The sequence below is a fragment of the Canis lupus genome, chromosome 2 (assembly GCF_011100685.1).
Source record: "Canis lupus familiaris isolate Mischka breed German Shepherd chromosome 2, alternate assembly UU_Cfam_GSD_1.0, whole genome shotgun sequence".
In the NCBI taxonomy this organism is placed as follows: domain Eukaryota; kingdom Metazoa; phylum Chordata; class Mammalia; order Carnivora; family Canidae; genus Canis; species Canis lupus.
Window position 1 is genome coordinate 53,786,524 of NC_049223.1, and position 27,863 is coordinate 53,814,386.

The 27,863-nt window shown below is 41.2% G+C and overlaps 1 protein-coding gene across 2 annotated transcripts; it reads left to right on the forward strand.

Moving 5' to 3' along the window:
• Positions 1-1,068: 1,068 nt before the first annotated feature.
• On the forward strand, positions 1,069-27,056 carry LOC478089 (general transcription factor IIH subunit 2). Of its 2 annotated transcripts, none has more exons than XM_038530793.1 (17): positions 1,069-1,143; positions 1,768-2,019; positions 4,120-4,202; positions 4,847-4,924; positions 5,463-5,499; positions 5,751-5,837; positions 8,978-9,028; positions 9,314-9,368; positions 12,932-13,037; positions 14,403-14,493; positions 14,660-14,747; positions 15,394-15,501; positions 17,507-17,570; positions 19,902-20,005; positions 20,983-21,085; positions 24,410-24,449; positions 26,453-27,056. In XM_038530793.1, exons 3-17 carry the CDS (start codon positions 4,147-4,149, stop codon positions 26,570-26,572), a joined length of 1,188 nt encoding a protein of 395 aa, XP_038386721.1. In that variant the 5' UTR covers positions 1,069-1,143; positions 1,768-2,019; positions 4,120-4,146; the 3' UTR covers positions 26,573-27,056. The 2 variants fall into 2 exon arrangements, with proteins under 2 accessions (XP_038386721.1, XP_038386722.1); XM_038530794.1 differs by lacking the exon at positions 1,069-1,143 and adding an exon at positions 1,241-1,396.
• Positions 27,057-27,863: the final 807 nt, after the last annotated feature.

Consider the following 27,863-nt stretch of genomic DNA (forward strand, 5'->3'; position numbering starts at 1 on the left):
AGCCCTACCTAGGAGCAGCCCTACCTGCAGCAGCCCTACCTGCAGCAGCCCTACCTAGGAGCAGCCCTACCTAGGAGCAGCCCTACCTAGGAGCAGCCCTACCTGCAGCAGCCCTACCTAGGAGCAGCCCTACCTAGCCCGCCATGACCCAGGGTAGAGGCGTGGCCCAGCTCCCTCGACCGCCCGCCCCGCCCCTGGGGAGGGACCGGCAACAAGACCCCGGCCACATGCACTGGGCCCTGGGGACACAGGAATTCCCAAAGCAGCCAGCCTAGGAAGCAGCAATCAAGGGCCTGGGCAGCGGCAGGTGCCTGGATCTCGGGCGTTGGCGCCGACCTGGGGTTTCCGAGGGGGGGACGGCACCTGCCCCCGGGGGCGGCCGCAGGGCCTGGGCTGCGGGCCGGGGCAGCTCGCGCGGCGCTCCCAGCTGTCATCTCCCCCCGCGAAGGAACAGGACCGTGAGGGGAATCGAAATACCTAATCTGAACTCATAGCGCCTAATTGCATTATATATTTTGATTCTTAAATTGGACTAAAAACTATGCCGCGAAACCCTTGTCCACGTTTCACGGACCACGGCCCAGCGGGTCCCTAAGGAAGCGGCCGCGTGGCACAGGTGATCCTGCACCGAGACCCGGGAATACAGAGGCCCCTCTCCGGGCACCGCGTTCCCGGTGCACCCACAAAACAAAACAAAACAAAACAAAACAAAACAAAACCCAAAAACACCTGCAGGAGCAGGAGCAGGAGCAGGAGCAGGAGCAGCGGAGGAGCCCCCAGGGAAGCGCTGCGCGGCGAGGGTCTGGCCGAGGGTCAGAGGGTCGCCGCCGCGGCCGGAGACCTCCACGCCGACGTTTTAGGAAGAATACACAAACACCAAGGTCCTCAGATCCCGGGGAGCCCACGCTCCCCGCGGGCAGGAGGCGGGACAGGTGGTCCCTAACCCGGCCCGGGGATGCTCGGCCCCCTGCGCGCCCCGCCCCCGCGGCCCACGCTCGCGGCCCCCGGAACGTTCGTGCGTCGCCGCGGCGCGCGGGGGCAGGACTTCCGCGGCGTCCCCGGGGCGGCCTGGGCGGGACTTCCGGCAGAGCGGCGGCCTCCGGGAGCGGCGGGGCCGCGGCGGGAGCTGCCGGCGGAGCGGAGGTGGGGGCCGCGGTCGCGGGAGCGCGGGGCGGGGGCTGAGCGGCGCTACTGGAGTGCGGGTTGAGGGCGCGAGGGAGCGGGCGGCGGGGCGGGGGGCGGCAGCTTCCGTCGGCGGCTGCGGAGAAGCACCTGGCGCGGCCGCCCGGGGAACGGCTCTCCCCTCCTAGAGCCGAGCTCCAGCTTGGGGAGCTGTGGTCCTGGGTTCGAGTGTGACCGCGACGCCGTGAAGCTGCCTCTTGAGCCTCGGTTCCAGGTGGGGCAACAGGGATCGTGCGCATGCGCAGCAGGGCGCGGCCGGGCGGGGCGGGAGTGCGCGCTTGGCGGCGGGCGGCGTTGCTGCAGGTGTGGTTGGCTTGCAGCAGCGTCCTGAGCTCCCGGAGGTGACTACACCTAGGTAGGGGCTGCTCCAGGTAGGGCTGCTCCTAGGTAGGGCTGCTCCTAGGCTTGCGCTGGGGGCCGGAGCCCCGGGAAACGGAGCAGCTCTCGGAGGAGATGCGGACCTCAGGTCACCAAGGTCCTCTTTCCCCAGGAGGCTTACCTTCCTTCCAGCTTCCCTTGGAACATCGGCACTTCTGGGAGCTCAGTACCTGGGTCCTTATCCCTGTGGTTTCCCATTCATTGCAGGCAGCTCTAACTCGGCAGTCCTTGGATGCATCCGTGAGCGAGCCAGGAGTCTTCCTCTTTGCAGTTTCTGCTCATCGGTTCTCACTGGGTTGATGGACTTTCAGAAAATTATGAGCAATAAACTAAGAATAAAATAACAGGTTGAAAATAAATAAATAAATAAATAAAACAGTTTGAATATTGGTATGATGGGGTGGCAGTAGTGACTTTCTAAGGATTTGAGTCTAAAAAGCATCAAGAACACTGTGTAAGGTATGTCCTTTTTATAATTCACGATAAATGCAATATCTTGTATGGAGGGATCAAAATGATCAATTTAGGGGCAGCCCGGGTGGGTCAGCGGTTTAGCACTGCTTTCAGCCCAGGGCCTGATCCTGGAGACCTGGAATCGAGTCCCTGCGTTGGGCTTCCAGCATGGAGCCTGCTTCTCCCTCTGCCTGTGTCTCTGCCTCTCTCTCTGTGTCTCTCGTGAATAAATAAAATCTTTAAAAAAAAATCTTCAATTCAATCACTATTTGCTGTTACCACGTTCATCATCAAACTTACAAGCACCAGCACAGTGTGTTGAAATAACACAAATTTTGTGATTAAGTCACTTGTCATCATTTCAGACAGTCTACCAAAGAATATACTAAAGTAACTCACCAGAATTCCTGGAGCGAATAGATCTCTTTCAGTGCCAGGAAATGATTTGTCAATCCGTTGAGAGAGATAACGGGACTTTAGCAAGTAATACCTGATTTTAGCAGGTGCCGCAGAAAGCAGGGATGCCGTAAAAGCAGTCTCCAACTTGTCAGTAGATTTCTATTACGGAAGTCCGTTAATAGGTCAGTTCTTTAGATTTTAAAATGGATTTTTCTTTTTTAAAAGAAATTTTAAAAGATTTTACTTATTTTGAGAGAAGGAGGATGAGGCCAAGCATGAGCAAGGGGGAGGGTCAGAGAGGGAGGGAGACAGAGACCCTCTGTTGAGCAGGGAGCCGGATGTGGGGCTTGATCCCAGGATCTTGGGATCGCGACCTGAGCTAAAGGCCGATACTTAACTGACTGAGCCATCCAGGTGCCCTAAAATGTATTTTTCTATAGAAACCATGATGTAAGTGGAAAGTAAGGTCTTGCTTATGGTCGTTATTACAGAAATTAATTTTGCTCCTGTCAGTGATGGGATTTGTTTTGTCCTTAATGTCTTCTTGGCCCTTAGGATTCCTTTGATCCTTCATTTATGGAAGAAGGAAGCTGAAAGAAGAGTGTAGGTTGGGGAGGGAGATTCCATTTAGGAAGATGGAAGTGTGGATGTGACTGGGATGTTTATTACTTGGCTATGGTTAATAGAGTTCCCCACCACCAGTTTTATCCCTGATTGTTAAAGAAATACATGTTCATATGAAAAATACAAAAATACAGAAAGTAATAGAGAAGCAATAAACCAGTCACCCTTCATCTAGCTGAAACCATGTCCTATTTATTGAATTACTGAACATTTCCCTTTTTAATAGTTGAGTTTATAGTGTATGTTGAATATTGTTGTTTGAATTATTAGCTATAAGCATTTACCATTTATAAATAATAAATTTCCTTTTAAAACTCATGATTTTCATGGGGCACCAAGCTGACTCAGTCATAGAGCATGTGACTGTTGGTCTCAGAGTTATCAGTTCGAGCTCCACATTGGGCATAGAGCTTACTTAAAAAATTTTTTTGATGATGAGAAAATTCACACATACACAAAAGTGGACGGTACAGTGAGTCACCATGAGTCCATCACTCAGCTATAGTAACCATCACTTGTAGCTAATCTTGTTTCATCTATATCTTCACCACTTCCCGCAATTCTGTGGTCTTGTCCTATGACTATAATGCATTTTTGTTTTTAAAAATTGTAAAAAGAGGGGATCCCTGGGTGGCTCAGCGGTTTGGTGCCTGCCTTTGGCCTGGGGCATGGTCCTGGAGTCTCAGGATTGAGTCCCGCGTTGGGCTCCCAGCATGGAGCCTGCTTCTCCCTCTGCCTGCGTCTCTGCCTCTCTCTCTATGTCTATCGTGAATAAATAAAATCTTTTTAAAAAATAAATAAATAAATAAATAATAAAAATTGTAAAAAGATGTTTATCTCTCGATGCCCAACTTGTGTGTGAATGTTCACATATATTTTTTAGGAATGGGGAAAAAAGTTCCATAAGGATTTTGTAAAGTATTTTCATTCAACAATTATTGAATAAATTGCAAAGAATTAGATGACCTTACATTCTGTTTGTTTTTTACTTTGTTTGCTTCCCTGTCTTTACTTTTCACATTGAAAAGTACGAATTTGGTGACAAGTATTTGTAGTAAACCCATAGTCTAATGAATTTTACAGGATATTGAATAATACATTTAAGAAAAAATGGATGAAGAACCTGAAAGAACTAAGCGATGGGAAGGAGGCTATGAAAGGACATGGTGAGTAGGGCATTATTACCCTCTTTTTTACACATTGTTTCTTATTATTGTTCTACACCTTTATCTCTTCTCTTTCAGTCATTGGTTCTTTTAAATAAATTCATTAAAATATATTTAAGACATATTAAAATTTACCTGTTTCCAATTATAAGTCATTGATTTTTAGAAAATTTACTAAGTTGTGCAATCATCACCATAACTCATTTCTAGAAAATTTTTACCACCCAATTAAGATCCTTCATGCCCATTTGCGATCAATTTCATTCCTACCTCCAGCTGTAGACAACTACTAATCTATTTTTTGTCTCTATGCATTTGCCTTTTTTAGATGTTTCATGTAAATGTAATCATGTAATATGTGACCATTTATGTCTGGCTTCTTTCACATAACAGTATTTTCAAGGTTCATCTAAGCCGTAGCAGGGATCAGTAATGCATTCCTTTTTATTGCTGAATAACATATTGTATATCATGTTTTCATTCATCCACTCACCGGTTGATAGACATTTAGATTGATTACAACTTTGGGCTTTTACGAATAACATAGCTGTGAACATTCAGGTGCATATCTCTGTGGGGACTTCCATTTTCATTTCTCTTGAGTTAATACATTTCTGGATTTTCAAACAAATTATTGCTTACAGGGAGATTCTTAAAGAAGATGAGTCAGGATCATTGAAAGCTACAATAGAAGACATTCTCTTCAAAGCAAAGAGAAAAAGGTATGTAACCTTTTTTAAGTGTGTTACAAAAAGTAAGTTATTATTATTTTTTAAGATTTTATTTATTCATGATAGACACAGAGAAAGAGAGAGAGATTGAGAGAGAGAGAGAGAGAGAGGCAGAGACACAGGCAGAGGGAGAAGCAGGCTCCATGCAGGGAGCCTGATGCGGAACTCGATCCCGGGACTCTAGGGTTGTGCCATTGGCTGATGGTAGGTGCTAAACTGCTGAGCCACCCAGGGATCCCCGTAAATTATTCTTTTAAAGCTTTCTGTCCACCTATACACACTCCTGAGTACTTCATTTCAGCTGTGTTCCAGGGAAACTGACCTTTAAACTCTTGAATTAGGGGAAGGGACCAGCAGCCTAGCACCTCAAAAGGGAAATGGGTCTTTAGGGACTATCCAAAATGCCTGTAATTATGTGGATCCCATAAGTTAATTTACTTCACTAAACAATGCAGGTTAGTTGAAAAGTTACATTAGTTTTTTGGGTAATAGAGGACCTTCCATTAAACCGTTTGCATAATTTTAACAGAGTATTTGAACACCATGGACAAGTTCGGCTTGGAATGGTATGTTGATATTTTTTTTCTTTACCAGTACAGAACTAGATGGGTTAGAGAAACATTCTGTCTTGACAGAATTAATGTTAGTAAGACAACAAACATTTTCTTTTTTTTTTTCTTTTTTTTTTTTTTGACAACATTTTCAAAGAATATATTAAAAATATGTGTCTAGAATATGTAAGTAATAAATGCCATTTTTACTTTCTGGTCAAAAGTGTATTTGAAAATTGTCCTTATTTGTGGTTTATTTTTGGTAGATGCGTCATCTTTATGTGGTAGTCGATGGATCAAGAACAATGGAAGACCAAGATTTAAAGCCAAATAGATTGACTTGTACCCTAAAGGTATAGTAAAATGATTTTAATTTATACTAAATGTGAGAAAAGACACTGAATTCTAAAAGAAGTTTATTTTACTGTAACATCTTTATTAAGATACAAGTTCACCTACCATAAAATTAATTTATTTAAAGTGTACTGTTAAAATTTCTTTCATATTACAGAGTTGTGCAACATTATTGCCACAATCAATTTTAGAGCATTTTTATCATTACAAAAAGAAAATGCAGGGGGGCCTGCCGGGCTCAGTCAGCAGCGTGAGTGACTCTTGATCTCAGGGTCGTGAGTTCGAGCCCCACGTTGGGTTTAGAGATTACTTAGATAAATAAAACTATAAAGAAAAAGAAAAAAACTATAACAAACTTTCTGTAATTTTGCCAAACAGTATTCCACTGTATACAACTTTGGGTTGTTTCTACTTTTGGGGGCCATAATGAGTAATGCTGCTGTGAGTATTCATGAACAGGTTTTTCTGTGGATCATGTTTTCCCTTCTAAAGTTTGATTTTAGCCTGGGTACTTGTGTTTAATCCACTTTTCTGTGACCTAAGAGAATAGTAGCTGGGATGACTTGGTGTGCACCAAAGGGGGGAAGCTCAGCATGGGTGGCGTGCAGACTCCATTGAACTTACAGAGCTCCATTTTATCTTCTGACACTCTATTGACTGGTCTGTGTCTCGTTTCACTAACTGGGCCAGGGAGGGAGGATATGATGCATTTCCATGAGGAGATAGTCCCAGACTTTGAACTCTTTCCATTAATTATGAAGCATGAGGCACCTGCTTCACAGGTGTTTAGTGGTTGAGCACCTGCCTTCAGCCCAGGGCGGGATCCTGGAGATCCGGGATCGAGTCCCACATCTGGCTCCCTTCGAGGAGCCTGCTTCTCCCTCTGCCTGTGTCTCTGCTTCTCTCTCTCTCTCTCTCTGTGTCTCTCATGAATAAATAAATAAAATCTTAAAAAAAAAATTAAGTGTGAAGCTTGGATTCTTCCCTTCTGACAAGGAATGTTAGTTCCTGATTTCTTTCCCTATTCATTCATAACTCCTGGCAGAAGAAGAAAAAAGATAAGATATACTCTCTCTCTTCACTTCTCTACCAAAGTAAGAGTATTAGCGAGATTTCTTGGAACTTTTTTCAGTGAGGAATGGGGCTTCGATGGGAATAGGATGAGGTAGAAGCCAGGTCCTACTCCCGGACTCCATTCTGCTCCAGATTCCTCTGCTGCTGCTCTTATACACAAGTTTTTTAAATTTACTAGGTTAGATTTGTGCTTTATGTTCTCTCTTGGTAAATGTGTGTGTTTATTGCAGTTTTGATCAATTCTCCACAGTTGAATGACAGAGCATTCTCTCTTTAACACACTCCAATTGGAGTGTTATCTACAACTACTTTTTCAAGGTCCACCATAACCTCCAGAATGTGAAATTCAACTCCTTTTTATCTTTAGCAGCAAGTAGTTGACCGCTCCTTCCTTCCCTGAAAGGGACCCTTCTTTTGTTTTTTGTCTGTTTTTGTTTTTGTTCTTTTTTTAAGTAATCTTACTGGTGCTGTGGGGCTGGAGCTCACAACCCCGATCAGGATTCGCACAGTCTAAGTATTGAGCTACCCAGCACGCCACCATCCTTCTTCTGACTTTGGTTACATGGAGTCTCTTTTATTTTCACCTCAGGCTCCTCTCTGCAATTTTAGCATGCTGGAGCGCCCGAGGACTGGCCATAGTTCTTTTTTTCTATCTCCCCTCCTCCCTATACCTTCCCATGAAGAAATGTTTTTACAGAATGCATTTTTTTGAGTTAATACAAACCAGAGCTAGGTAGGTGTTTAACCACATCATTTAGGAAAATGATACAACAAAAGGCTATTTATGCTCTTTTTTTTAAGTAATTTGTTTCTCTTTTTTTTTTTTTTTAAGATTTTATTCATTTATTCATGAGAAACACACAGAGAGAGGCAGAGACACAGGCAGAGGGAGAAGCAGGCTCCATGCGGGGAGCCTGATGCAGGACTCCATTCTAGAACCCCAGGATCACACCCTGAGCCAAAGGCAGACGCTCAATCGCTGAGCCACCCAGGTGTCCCTATTTATGCTCTTAATTTCTGTCCTCCCAGCCTAGTCAGGGTCTTGCTTTGTCACATGGTTATCCCTTTTCATTGTGTTTGGATTTACTCAAATCAGTCCCCTAATTAATAAACACATTCAAATTATTCCTAATTTATCAAAACCCATCGTCACTTCTCATTCTTGTTTCTGGCTTCATTGGATCTTTCCATGTTTATTTAGACTGATTGACTGATTGATTGATGAGAGACAGAGAGAGAGAGAGGCAGAGACACAGGCAGAGGGAGAGGCAGGCTCCATGCAGGAAGCCCGATGTGGGACTCGATCCCAGGACCCTGGGAACACAACCTGAGCTGAAGGTGGATGCTCAACCACTGAGCCCCCAGGTGTCCCAGATCTTTCCATGTGTAGATTATTTCTGTCTCATGTCCAAATGGTTCCATCTTTTACTTATCTTTTTATTTCTTTGAAGATTTATTTGAGAGAAAGCTAGTAAGAGAGTCAAGGAGGGGTAGACAGCATCTCCAGCAGACCCCCACCCAACACAGAACCTGACTTGGGGCTCAGTCCCATGACCCTGAGATCACCACCTGAAATTAAATCAAGAGTCAGACACTTAACCGCCTGAGCCATCCAGGTGCCCCGGTTCCATCTTTTATTTTATTTTATTTTTTTAAGATTTTATTTATTTATTCATGAGAGACAGAGAGAGAGAGGCAGAGACACAGGTAGAGGGAGAAGCAGGCTCCTCAAACGGAGCCTGATGTGGGACTCGATCCCAGGTCTCCAGGATCACGCCCTGGGCCAAAGGCAGGCGCTAAACTGCTGAGCCACCCAGGGATCCACCCGGTTCCATCTTTTAAACCCAGTTCATAGCTTACCATTTTATATTCAGGCTTATTTAATATTGTGATTTTTATTTATTTGAATATTTTCAAATTTATTTTTGTTTATTTAATATTTTTACTAAATATTTGAACATCTCTAAGCCTAAAAATCATGATAAATGATAAATAGGTTTCATAAAACATATTCTGTATGGTTATTATTTTGCCCTTATCTAGTATTTTTGCTTTCTTTAAACAGTTGTTGGAATACTTCGTAGAAGAATATTTTGATCAAAATCCTATTAGCCAGGTATGTAGATAAGCGATGGAATTCAGGATTAGATTTCTGATATTACTGCCAGTTATATTTATTTTTAAAATGGTGGGCATACATTCTATGAATTATTTTAAGTGATCCATATTGTGTACCAGTTTCTGGTATATTTATCAATGAAAAGCAAGGCAACTCTAAAAGTTAAATAATGTACAGTGAACTCCTAGTTAAATTTCTGTCAAAGACATCATGAGAAAAAGTTTCTTACATGTTACTTATGCCTTTTATAATTAACTAATTTATTTTTGTTTTTATTTTGAGATTGGAATAATTGTAACAAAGAGTAAAAGAGCTGAAAAACTGACCGAACTCTCAGGTATGCATAAAATTACCTTTATAGGACTCAAGGACTCGGCTCTATTTATTCAACCTTGTAACCCTGTTCATAAGGTTGCCTAATAAGTAAAATGAAGACTTCTTTTATGCTTTCCATGTGAAACTTAATAACCTCTCCATTATATCCTCCATTAAATTCTTGGTATCTAAGATGAACTGCTTTAAATTCTGTACAGTAATGAAAACTACTGCAGTGAATGTAAATGTTTATGACTTACACATTCTTATCCTGAAGGTATTAAGATAAAATTATTTTAACCATTCCCAAAATACACTTAGTCTTAAAAGTAATGTATTAAAAGTCAAATCTCAGGCAGCTCCGGTGGCGCAGCGGTTTAGCGCCCCCTGAAGCCCAGGGCGTGATCCTGGAGACCCTGGATCGAGTCCCATGTCGGGCTCTCTGCATGGAGCCTGCTTCTCCCTCTGCCTGGGTCTCTGCCTCTCTCTCTCTCTCTCTCTGCATCTCTGTGAATAAATAAATAAAATCTTTAAAAAAAAAATAAAAAAAATAAAAAGTCAAATCTCTAAAGAGCAAAGGGTTTAAAAATTGAATTGCAGTTATTGTTAATAATTCAGTTTTTCTGTTCTCATGACATGCCTAATTGAATTTTATTGTCTTCAAAGATAGTGCAGATTTTATTTGCTTTGGTATATGTGCTGTAATAAGTTCACATGACTAATTCTATTTTAGTTTCTGTGAAATACACTATCCCTTAAATCCAGTTCTCATCCTTTCATCCTCACCAGTACAGATTAGTGCAAAATGACATATATTCGACAGTAATGGTTGTTCACGATGGCAGTAAGGATTGATATGTATGTTAGGCTGCAGTGTTCAAGAAATTCAGTTGTGAATAACCAAAACAAAAAAACAAAAAACAAAAACTCACACTACCTTTATTTTTTTTTAATTTTTTTTTAATTTTTATTTATTTATGATAGTCACAGAGAGAGAGAGAGAGAGGCAGGGACACAGGCAGAGGGAGAAGCAGGCTCCATGCACCGGGAGCCCAACGTGGGATTCGATCCCGGGTCTCCAGGATCGCGCCCTGGGCCAAAGGCAGGAGCTAAACCGCTGTGCCACCCAGGGGTCCCTCACACTAGCTTTAACACATAAGGGAAATGATTGGCTCATCTCTGAAGGAGGGCTGAGTTCACCCATAGTCTTTTCCGGGGTTCTTGGCTGTTTGGCTTCATTCTCTGAATGTTTTCTGAGGTAAAAAGAAGTCTGTTATCAGCTCCATGTCCACATAACCCTTGTAGTCCTTAGCTTCAGCACAGGCCCCACAGGTCTCTGAATGGCCCTGCTTGTGATCTGCCCATCGTTAAGCAAAGTGGCCAGAGGAAAGAAGTATTTTTTGGTGGGCCTGGGTTATTTGCCTGTACCTGCAGCAGGAAGGAAGCAGTGTAAGCAGCAGGATTATGATACTGTGAGGAAAGGATGGTTTCCCTAAGGAAGGGATGTATGGCCAACCCTCCTGCACCCTTCCCACATTCAGAGTAGTTTTTTCTGGATGCCAAGGAAGTCCTATGTAGAGGGATGCAAAATCCTCTAGATGTTCTGATAGGCCTGTTGATGGCACCCTTTATCTCTCTGATAGAATCACTGCTATAAACTACACCGATAATAACGTAGTATGTTCTTTTCCCGGACTTCCCGGACTTACAATACAATAGGAGAGGAACAAGATAGTTTGTGTGGTACAGTAGAAAGAAAACTAGTAGGTAGAGAGCCAAGAGACTTAGGTTTAAGTGCTGATCTTGCCAATGGTTGGTATTTGTCTTTAGGCAGATCTTTAACTTGTTAGAATCATTTCTCACTTATGAAATGAGGGATTTGGACTTGGTGAGGTACTTTTCATTTCTAAAATTTTATGATTCCAAGAATAAATACTTAAAATGTGTATTAAATAATGGCAAATGCTTATTAGTATTTTAAAACTCTCTCATAAATAAGAACATGAAGAAGCTCCAAGTAGATGAATAGACAAAGATAATTCATACCAGGATAAAAACAGAAACAAAGAAGCTATTAAAAAAGAAATTTTAGCCAAAGAAGTGATCAAAAAAACAAAGCAAAACCGCTCAACAGTTTATTATTTTATATATTTTAAACGCACAAAATGAAGTTTAAAAAGCAGTGTATTGCTTGTGGATCCATGGAGAAACTGGTATTTATAATGCTGATAGATTGATGAATTTATTTTACATTTTTTGGAAAATATAAAAAAATAGTTGTTCCTTGGAATTTATACTTAAGAAACATGAAAGAAGAAAAATTCTCATTCTACAAATGCACTCTTTGTACAGTAGTGAGAGATTGGGAAATGTTCAACAGAGGGAGAGACAGAGAAAGAGGGAGAAAGAAGCAGGCTCCCTACTGGGAGCCTGATGCGGGACTCCATCCCAGGACCCCAGGATCACAGCCTGGGCCTAAGACAGATGCTCAACCACTGAGCTACCCAGGTGCCCCTCTAATGCTTTTTTTAATCCCCTAAAGAAAAATAGGGAATTGCAGTCATTCTTCTATCAGTGAATTTTTGCTTCACTAATAATAAATTTATACCTCCCTGCTCTGCCTCTTACTTTTCTACATAGAAATATAACCTTTTTTTTTTTTAAGATTTTTATTTATTCATTCATGAAAGACACAGAGAGAGAGAGGCAGAGACACAGACAGAGGGAGAAGCAGGCTCCATGCAGGGAGCCCGACGTAGGACTCGATCCTGGGTCTCCAGGATCAGGCCCTGGGCCGAAGGTGGTAAACTGCTGAGCCACCCAGCTGCCCGAAATATAACTTTTTGTAGTAAAAACCTTCTGTAGACACACTTGAAATGGCAGTTAAACTAAACATGAATAGCACGAATAATGTACATTATGGAATTGGAACAGCTGACCTCAGTGGCCATTTGTAGGTTCGCATGTGAGTGGACAGCCACGTCTGTGTCACAACAGCTCCCTGGCTGCCAGAGTGTAAGATACAGCGTCATTTCAGGGATGTTAAAATGTGAAAGTATATGAGTCTGGAAAGGAAAAAGTTTTGTGCTTTAATAATATTTAAAATATCGGGGATCCCTGCGTGGCTCGGCGATTTGGCGCCTGCCTTTGGCCCAGGGCATGATCCTGGAGTCCTGGGATTGAGTCCCGCATTGGGCTCCCTGCATGGAGCCCGCTTCTCCCTCTGCCTCTCTCTCTCTCTCTGTGTCTCTCATGAATAAATAAATGGAATCTTTAAAAATAATAATAATAATAATAATAAGATCAAACATGTGCTAATAGGGCACCTGGCTGGCTCAGTCAGTAGAACGTGCAACTCTTGGTTTCGGGTTCATGAGTTAAAAATAAAAAGTGTGCTAGTACATAGATACAGATCATTTTTATTCTATCTTTCAGTATGCATAAAAGTGCAATTTACTAAAAACATAAATTGAAGAGATTTCTGTTCTTTAACAACATATAGATAAGTAAATTTGGGGAGAAACAAATTTCTGTAATGTATATATAAAATGTTATTATAAGTAGATTATTCCATTTCTATTTTAGGAAATCCAAGGAAACATATAACATCTTTGAAGAAAGCTGTAGATATGACCTGCCACGGAGAACCCTCTCTCTATAACTCCTTAAGCATGGCTATGCAAACTCTAAAGTTGGTATTTTACATTTTTTATTTGTAATTGGTGTCAAATTTTTTTGAATGAATTGAGATGATAATGTATTAATAGGTGTCTCCATAAACTGAGCTGTAATGAAACTTAAGAGAAATAGGTAATGTTTCTGATGTTTAGTGTGGTGTCGGTTTCTAATTTTCATTTTACGTCTGAGTTAATAAGATTCTTGAAGGTTTTAGAAAAGTATAATTAAAACTGTAGCTATATTAGTTCAAAAGAAAATGTTGATGAAAAAACATATATATATATTTTTAAAGATTTATTTATTTATTCATGATAGAGAGAGAGAGAGGCAGAGACACAGGAGGAGGGAGAAGCAGGCTCCATGCTGGGAGCCTGACACGGGAACTTCGATCCCGGGACCCCAGGATCACGCCCTGGGCCAAAGGCAGGCACTAAACTGCCGAGCCACCCAGGGATCCCCTGAAAAAATATTCTGTTAAAAATTCATTGTATATGAAATTTAGTATGATATAATAATTGAGTTTGTTGTAGATTTATTGACTTTTAACTTATTTTGTAGTACCTCTGCAAATCAATAGCACACTTTTCCAGCAAGTTCAAATATGTGGAATATAGCTAAGACCAAAATATTCTGTTAGTGCTAGCTTATATATTTTTATCCCTGGATAGTGTGTCCTGATTTTTATACCTTTATATAACAGACGTTTTTCTAGTTTTGAAGTAGATGAAAAGGAGATAGCATCCACGTTAAAGGTAGGCACAAGAGCAGCATCCACAAATGAATTCTGAGAGCCCAACGATACAGATATTAGCAGGAAAGCTGTAAACAATTGAAAATTGCTCCAGAAAGCATAGAAAACAGTTCATCACATCTTAAAGTCTTATAAATTATGATATAATTGAATGATACACAAACACTAATGTTTATGAATGTTATGACTCTGAATCATCATGAGGTTAAATTATAGCCTTTAAAAAAGACGTATGTTACTATTGTCAAGACACACCTTAAAGTTGATCCGTGCAATATTGTTATCCTTTCCAGTGTACACTTTAGACTTCATACAAAACGAATCTACTAATTTGTAAGTTTGATTATGTCAGGAACCTTATTCATTCTTGCTTAACATTCTAGTCCCAGAACCTAAAAGAGTATTCAGTAAGAATCTATGGAAAGAATAAATGAATCAATATTTTTTGTAGCTTATTTTAGAAAAATTTACATTAGCACATTTAGAGATACTCAATTCATTCCTTTGTATTATTAAAACAAATGAGATATTCTGTGGTCTGAATATATAAACCACATGTACTGTTTTCTGGGTAAATTTTTTATTACTTTGTTATACCTCATTGGAATATATTTTATCTTTCTGTAGACACATGCCTGGACATACAAGTAGAGAAGTCCTAATCATCTTTAGCAGCCTCACAACTTGTGATCCATCTAATATCTATGATCTAATCAAGGTAGAACCACTACATTTCTTTATAATCCAAACCAGATTTATAGCTCTGAAGAGAATTCGGTAGTGAATTTATTACTAGTTTTCAGAAAATTATTTTCTCAAATATACTAATTTTTGCATGTCTTTTTTCTGCCCCCAAACCCTTCACTTACATGGATTTTATGAAGACCCTCAAGGCAGCTAAAATTAGAGTTTCTGTCATTGGATTATCTGCAGAGGTTCGGGTTTGCACCGTACTTGCTCGTGAAACTGGCGGTATACATCTAGATTCTTCAGTATTTATTTATAATTACTATGTAAGATGTAGCAGTTTATTAATTAGGATGTTTTCATCTGTTTTAAGGTACTAAACTTAAATCACTTCATGTCCTGAAATCTATAATATGGATAGTCCTCTTAAATGTATCACTGATTCTATAAGATATTGTCTCACAATGCATGGATTTTTTCAGTAGTTATTTCAGTGTTTAGAGCATGCGTTAATAACGTTTGAGACACTAGAAATGTCACTAATATGTAATACTTTGTAAAGATCTAATAACTTGGCTTTAATTCAATTGTAATTATAGTTATTCCCAGAGAAGTCAATTTAGAGATGTCATTTAAAGGATGTTTTTAAAAAATGATAATTTAACTTAAATACTCATTTTGAAAATGTACATTTTCAGATGTTAAAACTTTTATAGAATAACATAACTAAAATTATGAACTAAATTAGGAACTAAAATTGAGGGGTGCTTGGCTGGCTGAGTTGATAGAATGTGCAACATTCGATCTCGGGGTTGTGAGTTTGAGCCCCAAGATGGGCATAGAGATTACTTAAAATATTTTCTTAAAAAAATTACAATCGATACTTATGTTTGGAAAACTGATTTTTTTCTTTTACTTTTCATCTAATTAGGCACATACCATGTTATTTTAGATGAAAGCCATTACAAAGAATTACTGACACATCACGTTAGTCCTCCACCTGCTAGCTCAAGTTCTGAATGTTCACTTATTCGCATGGGTAAGTGTTTATTTTGTGTTATTTTCAAATGAATATTTAGGGACACTTTGGTGGCTCATTTGGCTAAGCATCTGACTTCTGCTCAAGTCATTATCTCCAGGTCCCCAGGTCAAGCCTGTGTTGATCTGAGCAGGGAGTCTGCTTGTCCTGTCTCTGCCCCTCCTCCTGCTCTTGCTCTTTCCATCTCTCTCTGAATAAATAAAATCTTTAAAAAAAATAATAAAATAAAATGGATATTTATTTTTAAAGTATTTATTTATTTGAGAGAGAGTGCACATGCAAGCACAGGGAGGGGCAGAGACAGAAGGAGAGAATCTCAAGCAGACTTCACACTGAGTGAGGCCGATCATGGCCCTGAGATCATGACCTGAGCTGAAATCAAGAGTTGGACACTTAACCAACTGAGCCATCCAGGTGCCTCTACTTAGTTGTTTCGATATGTAGGTAGACTTAACATTTTATGTAATGAAGTTGTTTTTTATTTTTATTTTTATTTTTTTATTTTTAAAAGATTTTATTTATTCATTCATGAGAGACAGAGACACAGGCAGAGGTAGAAGCAGACTCCATGCAGGGAGCCTGACGAGGAACTCGATACCAGGTCTCCAGGACCAGGCCCTGGGCTGAAGGTGGCACCAAACCGCTGAGCCACTCTGGCTGCCCTGGTTTTTTTTTTTTTTTTTTTTTTCTTAAGATTTTATTTATTTATTCCTGAGAGCCATAGAGAGAGGCCAGTGCGGGGGCGTGGGGGCAGAGACACAGGCAGAGGGAGAAGCAGGCTCCATGCAGGGAGCCCGATGTGGGACTCGATCCCGGGTCTCCAGGATCATGCCCTGGGCCGAAGGCGGTGCTAAACCGCTGAGCCACCTGGGCTGCCCTGAAATTTCTTTTTTATGGTTTCTGCTTCTTTTGGACGTGTTTCCAGAATTTAAAAATATGTATGGAGGGCGCTTGGGTGGCTCAGTTGGTTAAGCGTCTGCCTTCAGTTCAGGTCATGATCCCTAAGGTCCTGGGATAGAGCCCCACATGGGGCTCCCTGCTCGGTGGGGAGCCTACTTCTCCCTCTCCCTCTGCCACTCCCCCTGCTTGTGTTCTCTTACTCTCTCTCTCTCAAATAAATAAGTAAATAAATAAAATCTTTTTTAAAAATTTGCATGGAAAACCAAGTACATGGGTTTAGGCATTCCAAAATTTTAAACGTAGAAGTATAGCTTATATAAAACGAAAGTGGACAACCATGTAATAGATCCCTGCATTGTGTCAGAAGTAGTTAAAAATTACCCACATTTTCTTTTTAAAAAGCACTATGTGTTATTTTATTTTATTTTTTTTTAATTTTTTTTATTTATTTATTTATGATAGTCACACAGAGAGAGAGAGAGAGAGAGGCAGAGACATAGGCAGAAGGAGAAGCAGGCTCCATGCACCGGGAGCCCGACGTGGGATTCGATCCCGGGTCTCCAGGATCGCGCCCTGGGCCAAAGGCAGGCGCCAAACCGCTGCGCCACCCAGGGATCCCAGCACTATGTGTTATTAATTAGAATCTGTGATCTTTAGATCTAAAGATCTTTAGATCTGTAGAATCTGTGATCATATGTATGGATGGATCTTTCCTCCACATTCTCCACTTTTAATTTTTCTTTTTTTTAAATTAATTTGTTTATTCATGAACGATAGAGAGGGAGAGACACAGGCAGAGGAAGAAGCAGGCTCCATGTAGGGAGCCTGATGTGGGACTCGATCCTGGGTCCCCAGGATCACACCCTGGGCTGCAGGTGGTGCTAAACAGCTGCGCTAGCCGGGCTGCCCTCTCCACTTTTAATTTTTCACATAACCTGGAATTACAGTCAATTTGACCTCACTATAATAAACAGATCTGAAGGGCAGTAGAATACAAGAAACGTACAATTTTGTGGGCTTTCTGGTAGGAACATTTTTAGGTTCCTAGTTCTAGAATTTTGATATTTGCTTGAAAAAAGAAAGTAATACATTTTCTTCTATCAAGGATTTCCGCAACATACCATCGCTTCTCTGTCTGACCAAGATGCAAAGCCCTCTTTCAGCATGGCGTAAGTAAAACCCTTAAAACTGTCAGTGGTTATGTTTTGACACTTTCAATTCTGTCCTGTAAGTTATAAATTTAAAAATATAAACTGAAGTTGGAGGGCTCGGGGTGTAATGGCGTATGTAAGAGGCTACCTTCTATGTAGCACTAGCAAGGAGTACGGACTCTGTCTGTAGAGTAATCTTTGGCAATTAGTGCTAAGTAAAACAGCAAGGTAGAGAAAAATGTGTAGTATGCTACTACTCATCTAAGAAGAAGGTGGAGACTTTTTTTTTTTTTAATATTTTATTTGGGCAACCCCAGTGGCAAAGTGGTTTGGCGCTGCCTGCAGCCGGGGGAGTGATCCTAGAGACCTGGGATTTAGTTCCACATCAGGCTCCCTGCATGGAGCCTGCTTCTCCCTCTGTCTGTGTCTCTGCCTCTCTCTCTCTCTCTCTGTCTCATGAATAAATAAATTAAATCTTTTATTTTAAAGATAGAGAGAGGCAGAGACACAGACAGAGGGAGAAGCAGGCTCCATGCAGGGAGCCCGATGTGGAACTAAATCCCAGGTCTCTAGGATCACTCCCCCGGCTGCAGGCAGCGCTAAACTGCTGAGCCACCCAGGCTGCCCAGAAGGTGGAGACTTGATTGAATATAATTATATGTTTATATTAATGACAAAAATAGTAATGGAAATAGAAAGTAAAATAAAAAAATGTATGCCTGGCTAGGGCATGGAGAAAGGCAAAGGGATGGCTCCTTGACGTTTCTGAACATACCTTGTTTTAACTTTACATAATCATAAAACAAAATTAAATTAAAGAAAGTAATTCTTAAAAATCACAAATAAGAGTTGTGTCCCCAGTTATCGGGGTACCATAGAGACTGAATGTCCCGTCTTCCCTCCTGCCACAAAACCAGACAAAGTACATGAAATAGTGATTTTCAGATGTGGACAACAGCCAGTGCAGGTAATGATCCTTGAAACACATGAAGTGGCCCCTGTGAGTGCAGCTTACTGCCTGGAGAGAATTTCCAGGCTGCAGTGCAGGGAGGGAAAATCTACTCAGAGCCTGGATTTCTTGCTCAGGTGAAGAAACAGAATTCAGAGTTTGGGGAGGCTGAAATGGCTGTAGTTTTCCAGGCACAGTACTAGAAAGTAAGGAGCTATACAGAGAGCTCTTGAGACCACAGAGAGACTTCCCCATGAGTCATCAGCTGAGTTATGATCGTCACATTCGTGTGGAAGCTACCTGAGGCCCACGAAAGAACCCCTGAAGAGGAGAGAGGTGGCCTAGTCCGTGGAGCTCACAGGAGGCATGCAATAGTTCATGTTCCCCCCAGTCAGTGTGGAGGGATCTCTTAACATTGGGCATTGAACAGAGTCCACAGTGAGGGAACCAAAATGACCCTAGACTAACAGCTGTTCTGGACAGCCTAATGAACTCGAAAGCAAGTTTTGAACAGATCAAACTATTTCCAAGTTACTTAACTATATTCTAGAAAAAGCCCCAACATGTTTAAGGGAATACCAGAAAGTCCAGCACCTAAAAGAAAGAAAAATTCATAATGTCTGGCAGCCAATCAGAAATGACCGGGTATGCAGAGAAGGTGGAAAATATCCTCCACAAGAAGGAGAGAATCAAAGAACAGAAACATACCCAAGAACAACACAGTTGATAGAATTAGTAGACAAAGTATTAAAACAGCTATTACGGGGGGGGGGGGGGGGACCCAGCTATTATGAAAAAGACCTGAATCAAAGTTCTAGAGACAAATACAGTGTCTGAAGTGAAAAATATACTGGATGTGATTAACAGCAGATGTCACTAAAGAAAAGAGTGAATTCAGAGACATTAATGCACTTGGGGCACCTGGCTGGCTCAGTCGGGAGAGCATGAGACTCTTGATCTCAAGGTCATGAGTTTGAGCTCCACATTGGGCATGGAAATTACTTAAGAAAAAAAAAAAACAGTAAAGACATTAATGCAAACTATTTGAAACAAATGCAGAGAGGAAAAAAGGTAAAGAATGAACCTCGCCTAAGTAAGCTGTCAAACAACTTGATGATTTTATTTTATTTATTTAATTTTTTTAAAAAGATTTATTTATTCATGAGAGACACAGAGACCCAGGCAGAGGGAGAAGCAGGCTCCATGCAGGGAGCCCGATGTGGGACTTGATTCCCAGACTCCAGGATCACACCCTGGGCCGAAGGCAGGCGCTCAACCACTGAGCTACTCAGGGATCCCCAGCTTGATGATTTAAAATCAGGGTAGCATACTTTTTTTTTTTTTTTTTTTGCTATAACCATTCACATCTTTTTGTATCACTTTAATGTTTCCTCCCACAGGCACCTGGATAGCAACACGGAGCCAGGACTTACATTAGGAGGGTATTTCTGCCCTCAGTGTCGGGCAAAGTACTGTGAGCTTCCAGTTGAATGTAAAATCTGTGGTAAGAGACCAACTGTTCTCTGTCTAGTAAATTAATCTTGAATAACTTCTTACCTATATTGCTTTTTTTTGTTTTTAAGACTTTATTTATTTATTCATGAGAGATGGAGAGAGAGAGAGAGAGAGGGGCAGAGACACAGGCAGAGGGAAAAGCAGGCTCCACGCAGGAAGCTCGATGTGGGACTCAATCCCGGGTCTCCACGATGACACCCCGGAGCCAAAGGCAGGCACTGACCTGCTGAGCCACCCAGGGATTCCCTCCCCATATTGCTATTAAAGTAAATGTAGGGGATCCCTGGGTGGCTCAGCGGTTTAGCGCCTGCCTTTGGGCCAGGGCGCGATCCTGGAGTCCCGGGATCGAGTCCCACGTCAGGTTCCTGGCATGGAGCCTGCTTCTCCCTCTGCCTGTGTCTCTGCCTCTCTCTCACTCTCTATGTCTATCATAAATAAATAAATCTTAAAAAAAAAAAAAGTAAATGTAAATGTTAAACTCCGCCTGTGTTTCTCAATTTAATCTGTGAGAATAGAAATGGCTAACTTTTTTTACTGAGTGCCCAGTACTCCATTTCTCAGAATAAACCTGGTATTCTGGAACAGTTTTCTGATTATCTTTCTGAAATGAGTATGTTCTTTAAAGGCTTTGCAGTAGATCTTATTGACGTTTCTGCAGCTCTTACCTTCATAAAATAAGTATATATAAGGGCAGGGAGGAATTCCAGGTAATAGAATTGTAGAGTTTTGTTTCATTTTTAAGGAAGCAAGTGGCCAACAGAGGTCACACAGTTAGTGACAGAAGTACGACTCTATCCTGGAATTTTCTTTTTAAAGCAATATGTAAATGAGGAAATGCATACCAGCAATCTTAAAAAAAAAAAAAAAAAAGCAACCTTGAAAATATTTAACCTCTTATTTGACATTTCAGGCATTGTCTTAGTGAGCTCTGGACTATTAAACATGATTCCCTGCTTCATTTGTTAGGTCTTACTTTGGTGTCTGCTCCACATTTGGCAAGGTCTTACCATCATTTATTTCCTTTGGATCCTTTTCAAGAAATTCCTCTAGAAGAACATAATGGAGAAAGGTATATGAGTTTTGATTTCTATCTGTTACATGTGATACAGTAATGTTTGAATGCATTGTTACAACATTAAAAAAGATAGTCATATTAGGGATCCCTGGGTGGCGCAGCGGTTTGGCGCCTGCCTTTGGCTCAGGGCGCGATCCTGGAGACCCGGGATCGAATCCCACATCGGGCTCCCGGTGCATGGAGCCTGCTTCTCTCTCTGCCTGTGTCTCTGCCTCTCTCTCTCTCTCTCTCCGTGTGACTATCGTAAATAAATAAATTAAAAAAAAAAAAAAAGATAGTCATATTGGACAAGACAACTTTTTTTTTTTTTTAAGATTTTATTTCAGAGAGGAGAGCCAGAGCATAAGCAGGGGGGAGGAGATAGAGGGAGAAGGAGAAGCAGACCCCCTATGGGGAGCCCGATGCCAGGCTTGATCCCAGGATCCTGGATCATGACCTGAGCCAAAGGCAGAGGCTTAACCAAGTGAGCTACCCAGGCGCACCACCCCCTCCTTTTTTTTTTTTTTTTTAAAGATTTTTATTTACTTATTTGACACAGAGAGAACCTGAGAGCACAAATGAGGGGAAGAGCAGAGGGAGAGGGAGAAGCAGACTCCCTGCAGAGCAGGGAGCCCCATGGGATGCAGGGCTCGTTCCCAGCACCCTGGGGTCATGACCCGAGCCAAAGGTGACACTTAACTAACCAGCTGAGCCACCCAGGAGCCCCAAGATTACGTCTAATATGGAAAATGAGATGGTACAATGCCTTGGTTATGACTGAAGTGACTCATTGCTAAACAGATCTGGATCTCTAGAAATCTATTAATTTCCCTAAGCCCATCTCTGTATATAGTACCTGTAGTTATATGCTGATCAGTCGGCTCTCCAAAACAACGAGAAAGCCCTGATTTGCAGCCTTAGGTTATTTCCGTGGTGTAAAACCATAGGATTTATTCAGAAGGTCTAGTATTAGCATAATAAGAGAAATAGAAGTTCAAATAAAGCGTAGGAAAGAAATAGCTAAAGGATATTTTCTACTATTGAAGGATGAAGCTTTGTAGATTGGAAGGGACCGTCTGGTGCCCCACACCATTAGGGAAAACAGACCCACACTGAAGTTCATTGTTGTGAAATTGTAGAATATGCAGCAAAACTCTAAACATTTCTAGATGAGGAAAATTAAGTCCCATACTCTGGAATTAAAATTGTTTTGCCTCTCAGTAATACTGGATACTGCCAGGGAGCGATTTCCTTCCAAATGTGGAGGGATGGTTGTTACTAATTTAAATTACAGGCCTAGGGGATCCCTGGGTGGCGCAGCGGTTTGGCGCCTGCCTTTGGCCCAGGGCGCGATCCTGGAGACCCGGGATCGAATCCCACATCGGGCTCTCGGTGCATGGAGCCTGCTTCTCCCTCTGCCTGTGTCTCTGCCTCTCTCTCTCTCTCTCTGTGTGACTATCATAAATAAATAAAAATTAAAAAAAAAATTTTATAAATTACAGGCCTAGCAAACCTATCAATTAGATGTAGGTAGAATAAAGACATTTTCAGATTTGTGAGGCCTCAAAAAAGGGGCTTTCTGGAGAACTGTGAAAGAGATGATTCAAAGAAACTGCGAAAGAGTATGACCTGAAGAGAATAGGAACATTGATCTAATTCAGATGTGGCTAGGATGATGATAAAAGGAGATTCCAGAATGATACTTTTATGTCAGATATGGGGAATAAATAGTCCAGCTTGGAGAGGGTCAGAATGTGCCAGGAGAGATGTCACCAAGAGGGTGAAAACTAGAATTTCTGATGTAGGTAAACACGTGAGGAGGTTTTTTTTTTTTTTTTTTGGTATTTTTTTTTTATTGGAGTTCGATTTGCCAACATATAGCATAACACCCAGTGCTCATCCTGTCAAGTGTCCCCCTCAGTGCCCTTCACCCAGTCACCCCATTCCCCCCCGCCCCCCTTCCACTACCCCTTATTCATTTCCCAGAGTTAGTAGTCAGAGAGAGGACATTTTGGATTTCTCAGGGAATGGTTGGGGCTGAGTTGGCAACAATTACGTAGAAAACTAAGCAACAATATAGTTATTAACAACAATATAGTTATTAACTTCAGGAAAAAAATATGTTGAAGATGGGAAGAGTTGTGTTATGTGGCTCAGCTGAATGTGTTTATATAGTCTTAACAAACTAAATGTAATGTTCTTCTACTCAAAATGATTTCATTATATAGAATTAAGAATGGTGTTAGTTATGTGTGTGTATATGCTATCGATTCAAGAGGGTTAAAAGAAAATTAAATTCCCATCTTCTACATTTGGAGGTTTACAGCCAATGCCAGAAAAAAAAGAAAAAAAGCAATAGCACTGTAAACATAGGTAACTATCAGACTTTTAAAAGTTTTCACTGTTTGGGGAACTGGAAATGCAGTGGGAGTGGGTAGGGAGAGAGCTGCTAATTTTGTAAGCTTTGAAAACTTTTAACTTTTTAAACCATTCCTTCAACGTTAAGCCCTTAAGCATCCACACATAATTTAACTTCTCTTCTGTCCGTCTAGAATTGTACCAGCTGTCTGCTCCTCACTCTTGAGAGTCGCAAAGTGGTTGCTCAGATTATTTTCTTTTCTTTTATTTTGAAGAATATTTTTTTTATTTGAGAGAGAGCAAAAAAGAGACCATAGGCTGAGGGAGGAGCAGAGGGAGAGGGAGAAGCAGACTCCCTGATGAGCCCCCCAACGGCAGGGCTCATCCCAGGACCCTGGGATCAGAACTTGAGCCAAAGGCAGACACTTAACTGACTGAGCCACTCAGGCGCCCCCCAAATCATTTTCTGTAAGGCTTTATTGCCTCACAGAATCCCAGTAGCGAAAGCATGCTCGTATTTAACCTTGAGGGAAATAATTTTTTTATTTTTTATTTATTTTTTAAAAAAAGATTTATGTATTTATGTATTTATTTATTTATGATAGACAGAGGGGGGCGGGAGAGAAAGAGAGAGAGGCAGAGACACAGGAGGAGGGAGAAGCAGGCTCCATGCAGGTAGCCCAACGTGGAACTCGATCCCGGGACTCCAGGATCACGCCCTGGGCCAAAGCCTGGTGCCAAACCACTGAGCCATCCAGGGATCCCTGAAAATAATTTTTTTAAGTAGAATTTTGCTTATGAGATGTCCTTGGGATATACTGTAGAATTTTCTTAAGTTACTGGTATTCTTAATTCTGTCTTTCTCATAGAAGTTGTGTGTAAAGATAATTGTTAATTATAGGATTCTTGTTACTGAGATTTTGCTGAGCTGTTTTAATGAGTGAATTCCTAATAAAATGATTCTTAAACTTTCTTTTTCAGATTTTGTTATGGATGTCAGGGGGAATTGAAAGACCAGCATGTAAGTTCATGTGTTTTCTAAGTATTAAATAATTGTGTTTTTTTAAAGATTTTATTTATTTCTTCAGGAGAGACACAGAGAGAGGCAGAGACCCAGACAGAGGGAGAGGCAGGCTCCCTGCAGGGAGCTTGATGCAGGACTTGATCCCAGGACCCCGGGGTCACGCCCGGAGCCAAAGGCAGATGCTCAACCACTGAGCCACCCAGGCCTCCCTAAATATTAAACATTGTACAAGAAATATTGAGGAAATAGCATTAGAAGTTTTTGGTGCATTATTGAAAACCAGGCTCCTATCAGGTTATTCCTCGGAAGTATGATAACAGTAGGGAAAGATAAAATGGGAGCAAAATGGTTTCAGTAGTCTGCTTTATAGTTCTGCATTTTAATTTTTCTATAACAGTATTTTAGTACTTTAAACTGTCTTTTGTCTACAGGCTAAATGGTATTTAGTTTGAAATTAAAAGCTTGTTCTCCGTATTGTGTTTTAGGCTCTGTCACAATTCATTTTTTTTTTTAATTTTTATTTATTATTTATGATAGTCACACGGAGAGAGAGAGAGAGGCAGAGACACAGGCAGAGGGAGAAGCAGGCTCCATGCACCGGGAGCCCGACGTGGGATTCGATCCCGGGTCTCCAGGATCGCGCCCTGGGCCAAAGGCAGGCGCCAAACCGCTGCGCCACCCAGGGATCCCTGTCACAATTCATTTTTAAGTTAATATTTAAGGTAGCTACTACAGACCAAAGGCTGTTCCCTCCCAATGTGCCAGTGAGAATATTTTTTAAATTTTTGAAGGGGACCAATTTGAATGTATACACTTATGTAAAGATGCAAATTAGACCACTATCTAGCTTTAAATTCTTATTAATTTAGTTAGGTATCCATATTTAAAACTATACTTTGTGCACTGTATAAAATATCGGTTGGAAGGATTGCTTGCTTGGTCTACTCTCACATTTCATAAAACAATTTTAGTAAGTTTCACATGCCCCTTTGACATCAGTAGCTTTATCCTGACTAGAGCCACCTTTGACTCATTTGACATTTCTTAACACATTGTTTTTACTTCTGTGCTTTTTGAGATGTAATAATTTTTTAATCTCTGTATGATGCTGCCTTGGAAATTTCACCCCAAGGCACAGTATCCAAATATGTAATATTGATAAAATAATGGGTTTTTTCTTTTTGCCTTATATGTGTCTTTTTCCATATTCTTTAATTGTTAAATAAAAGGAGAATATAACTTGTGCAGTTGTGAGGTCCTCTGTTTTTTTTTTTTTAAAGATTTTATTTATTTATTCATGAGAGATCCAAAGAGAGAGAGAGAGAGACAGGCAGAGGGAGAAGCGGCTCCATGCGGTGACCCCAATGCAGGACTTGATCCCAAGTCCCTGGGATCACAACCCAAGCCGAAGGCAGATGCTCAACACACTGAGCCACTCAGGCATCCTTGTGCTTTTCTTTTTAATCAAATCAGAGAAATGACGTAAGCATTTGAAGTTAGCACTAGGGCAGCCCCGGTGGCGCAGCGGTTTAGCGCCGCCTGCAGTCCAGGGCGTGATCTGGAGACCCTGGATCGAGTCCCACGTCAGGCTCTCTGCATGGAGCCTGCTTCTCCCTCTGCCTGTGTCTCTGCCTCTCTCTCTGCATCTCTATGAATAAATAAATTAAATCTTTATAAAAAAAGAAATAGCACTAATTTCAAGCTCATGTATCTTCCTCAGATAGTTAATTAAAATGAAGTAATTGAAAATACCTTACAATACAAGAGACTTTAAGGAGTCAAAAACAAGGTAATTTTCTCATTTGTAAGGAATAGCGTTTTTTGGGGGAAAAAATAATCATCTTAGATTTGAGAACAAATAGTACATTGGAAGTAATTAGGTAGATGCGTGGGGAAAATTGATAGAGAAAAGAACAAAGCAATTTGAATGTCTTCTAGCTGTGTGGTACTTAACTTTTGGAAACTCCTTTTTAAATTTTCTTTTCTGTTTTTCACTGCAGGTCTATGTTTGTGCCGTGTGCCAAAATGTTTTCTGTGTGGACTGTGATGTTTTTGTTCACGACTCTCTCCACTGCTGTCCTGGCTGTATTCATAAGATTCCAACATCTTCAGGTATTTGATTCCAGCAATTAGTAGACAGTGGATGCAATAAAAGGACATTTGCAACTGTAAATAAAATGAGTCTTCAGAAGAAGCTCCAATTAAAAATATGAAGATGGAAAATCTGATTTAAGAAGCTGTTTGGTAAGAAGACTTAGGATTGGGGTGCCTAGCTGGGTCCTTCATCAGAGCATAAGACTCTTGATCTCAGGGTTATGAGTTTGAGCCCCTTGTTGGATTACTAAAATAAACTTTTAAAGAGGGGAGGGGCGGGGGGAAAACAAAGAAAATGTGGGATTTTACTAAATTTTAAAATTTGTGTCCTTCACAGAAATGCCCAGAATACAATAGTACTTCACTTTTAATTTGGTTTTCTGTTGTTTTGAGTTATAATGTTTTCAAAGTCATTATACATTATTGTTTTTAAGTTACTTGTAATAATTAAATTGGTACGTTAATTTCATTGCTTTATAATTAAATACAGAATTGTTTATTTTTCTTCAATTTTAGTGTAAAAGGAAAATTAACTGTAAGTTCATAGGAGATGAAAATTAAGCAATAATTAGGCAATTATTACTGTTCCACCCACCTGAGGGGTCTCTGAGCTTAACTAAAGAATCATAATATACATCTCGTGCATCTACGACTATTTCATAGCTGTGACCAAAAGGGGTCTTTTTAGGTCTAAACATTCAGTCACAAGATGACCGCGGCCGCACATGGCACCAGTATACTGCAGGGGATATTGAAGAGGAGCCGCGGGCGGCCGGGAGGGCAGCATGGAGCAGTGCTCCTCAGCCGCAGCCCTGGAGCAGGTCACCCGGCTGCAGTTCAGGTGCCAGGTGACGGGTCCTTCACAGGCCGCCAGGGCCACTGTCTCTTGCATGAAGTCCCTGAGTACAACTTCCAGGGGCCCTACAGGGGACGTGTCTGTTTTGAGAGACCCCCCCCCCCCCCTCAGAAGAGCCCCAGGCATGATGTTCCCAGCAGGTATTTATGGTACATCCAGCCCAGATACACTTTAGTAGCCAGGAGTCATTTTACCACAGTTAAGTTGCCCGGAACCTAGGTGACACTCCTGTGTCCTTCCTCAGTTACCATGAGGGCTTAACTGAAGGGGACACTGGCAGTGAAGGAAAAGGTCTTGTTAACCCTTCCCTTCCCTGAGGTAGGCCTCTTGCATCCTCTGTGATGACTGGTTAAGTATTTTATGTAATGGAGCGTATCTACTACCACCGTGTTGTGGATTTGCCATCTGACCCTGGCCTACCTCTTCCTTCAGGCTAACAAAGTCAGAGTCGTGGTGTCTGT

Coding starts and splice junctions, on each gene's coding strand:
- LOC478089 (XM_038530793.1), top strand. CDS start 4,147: ATGGATGAAGAACCTGAAAGAACTAAGCGATGGGAAGGAGGCTATGAA. Junction 4,203..4,846: donor GGAGGCTATGAAAGGACATG/GTGAGTAGGGCA, acceptor TATTGCTTACAG/GGAGATTCTTAAAGAAGATG. Junction 21,086..24,409: donor GAAGAACATAATGGAGAAAG/GTATATGAGTTT, acceptor TTTCTTTTTCAG/ATTTTGTTATGGATGTCAGG.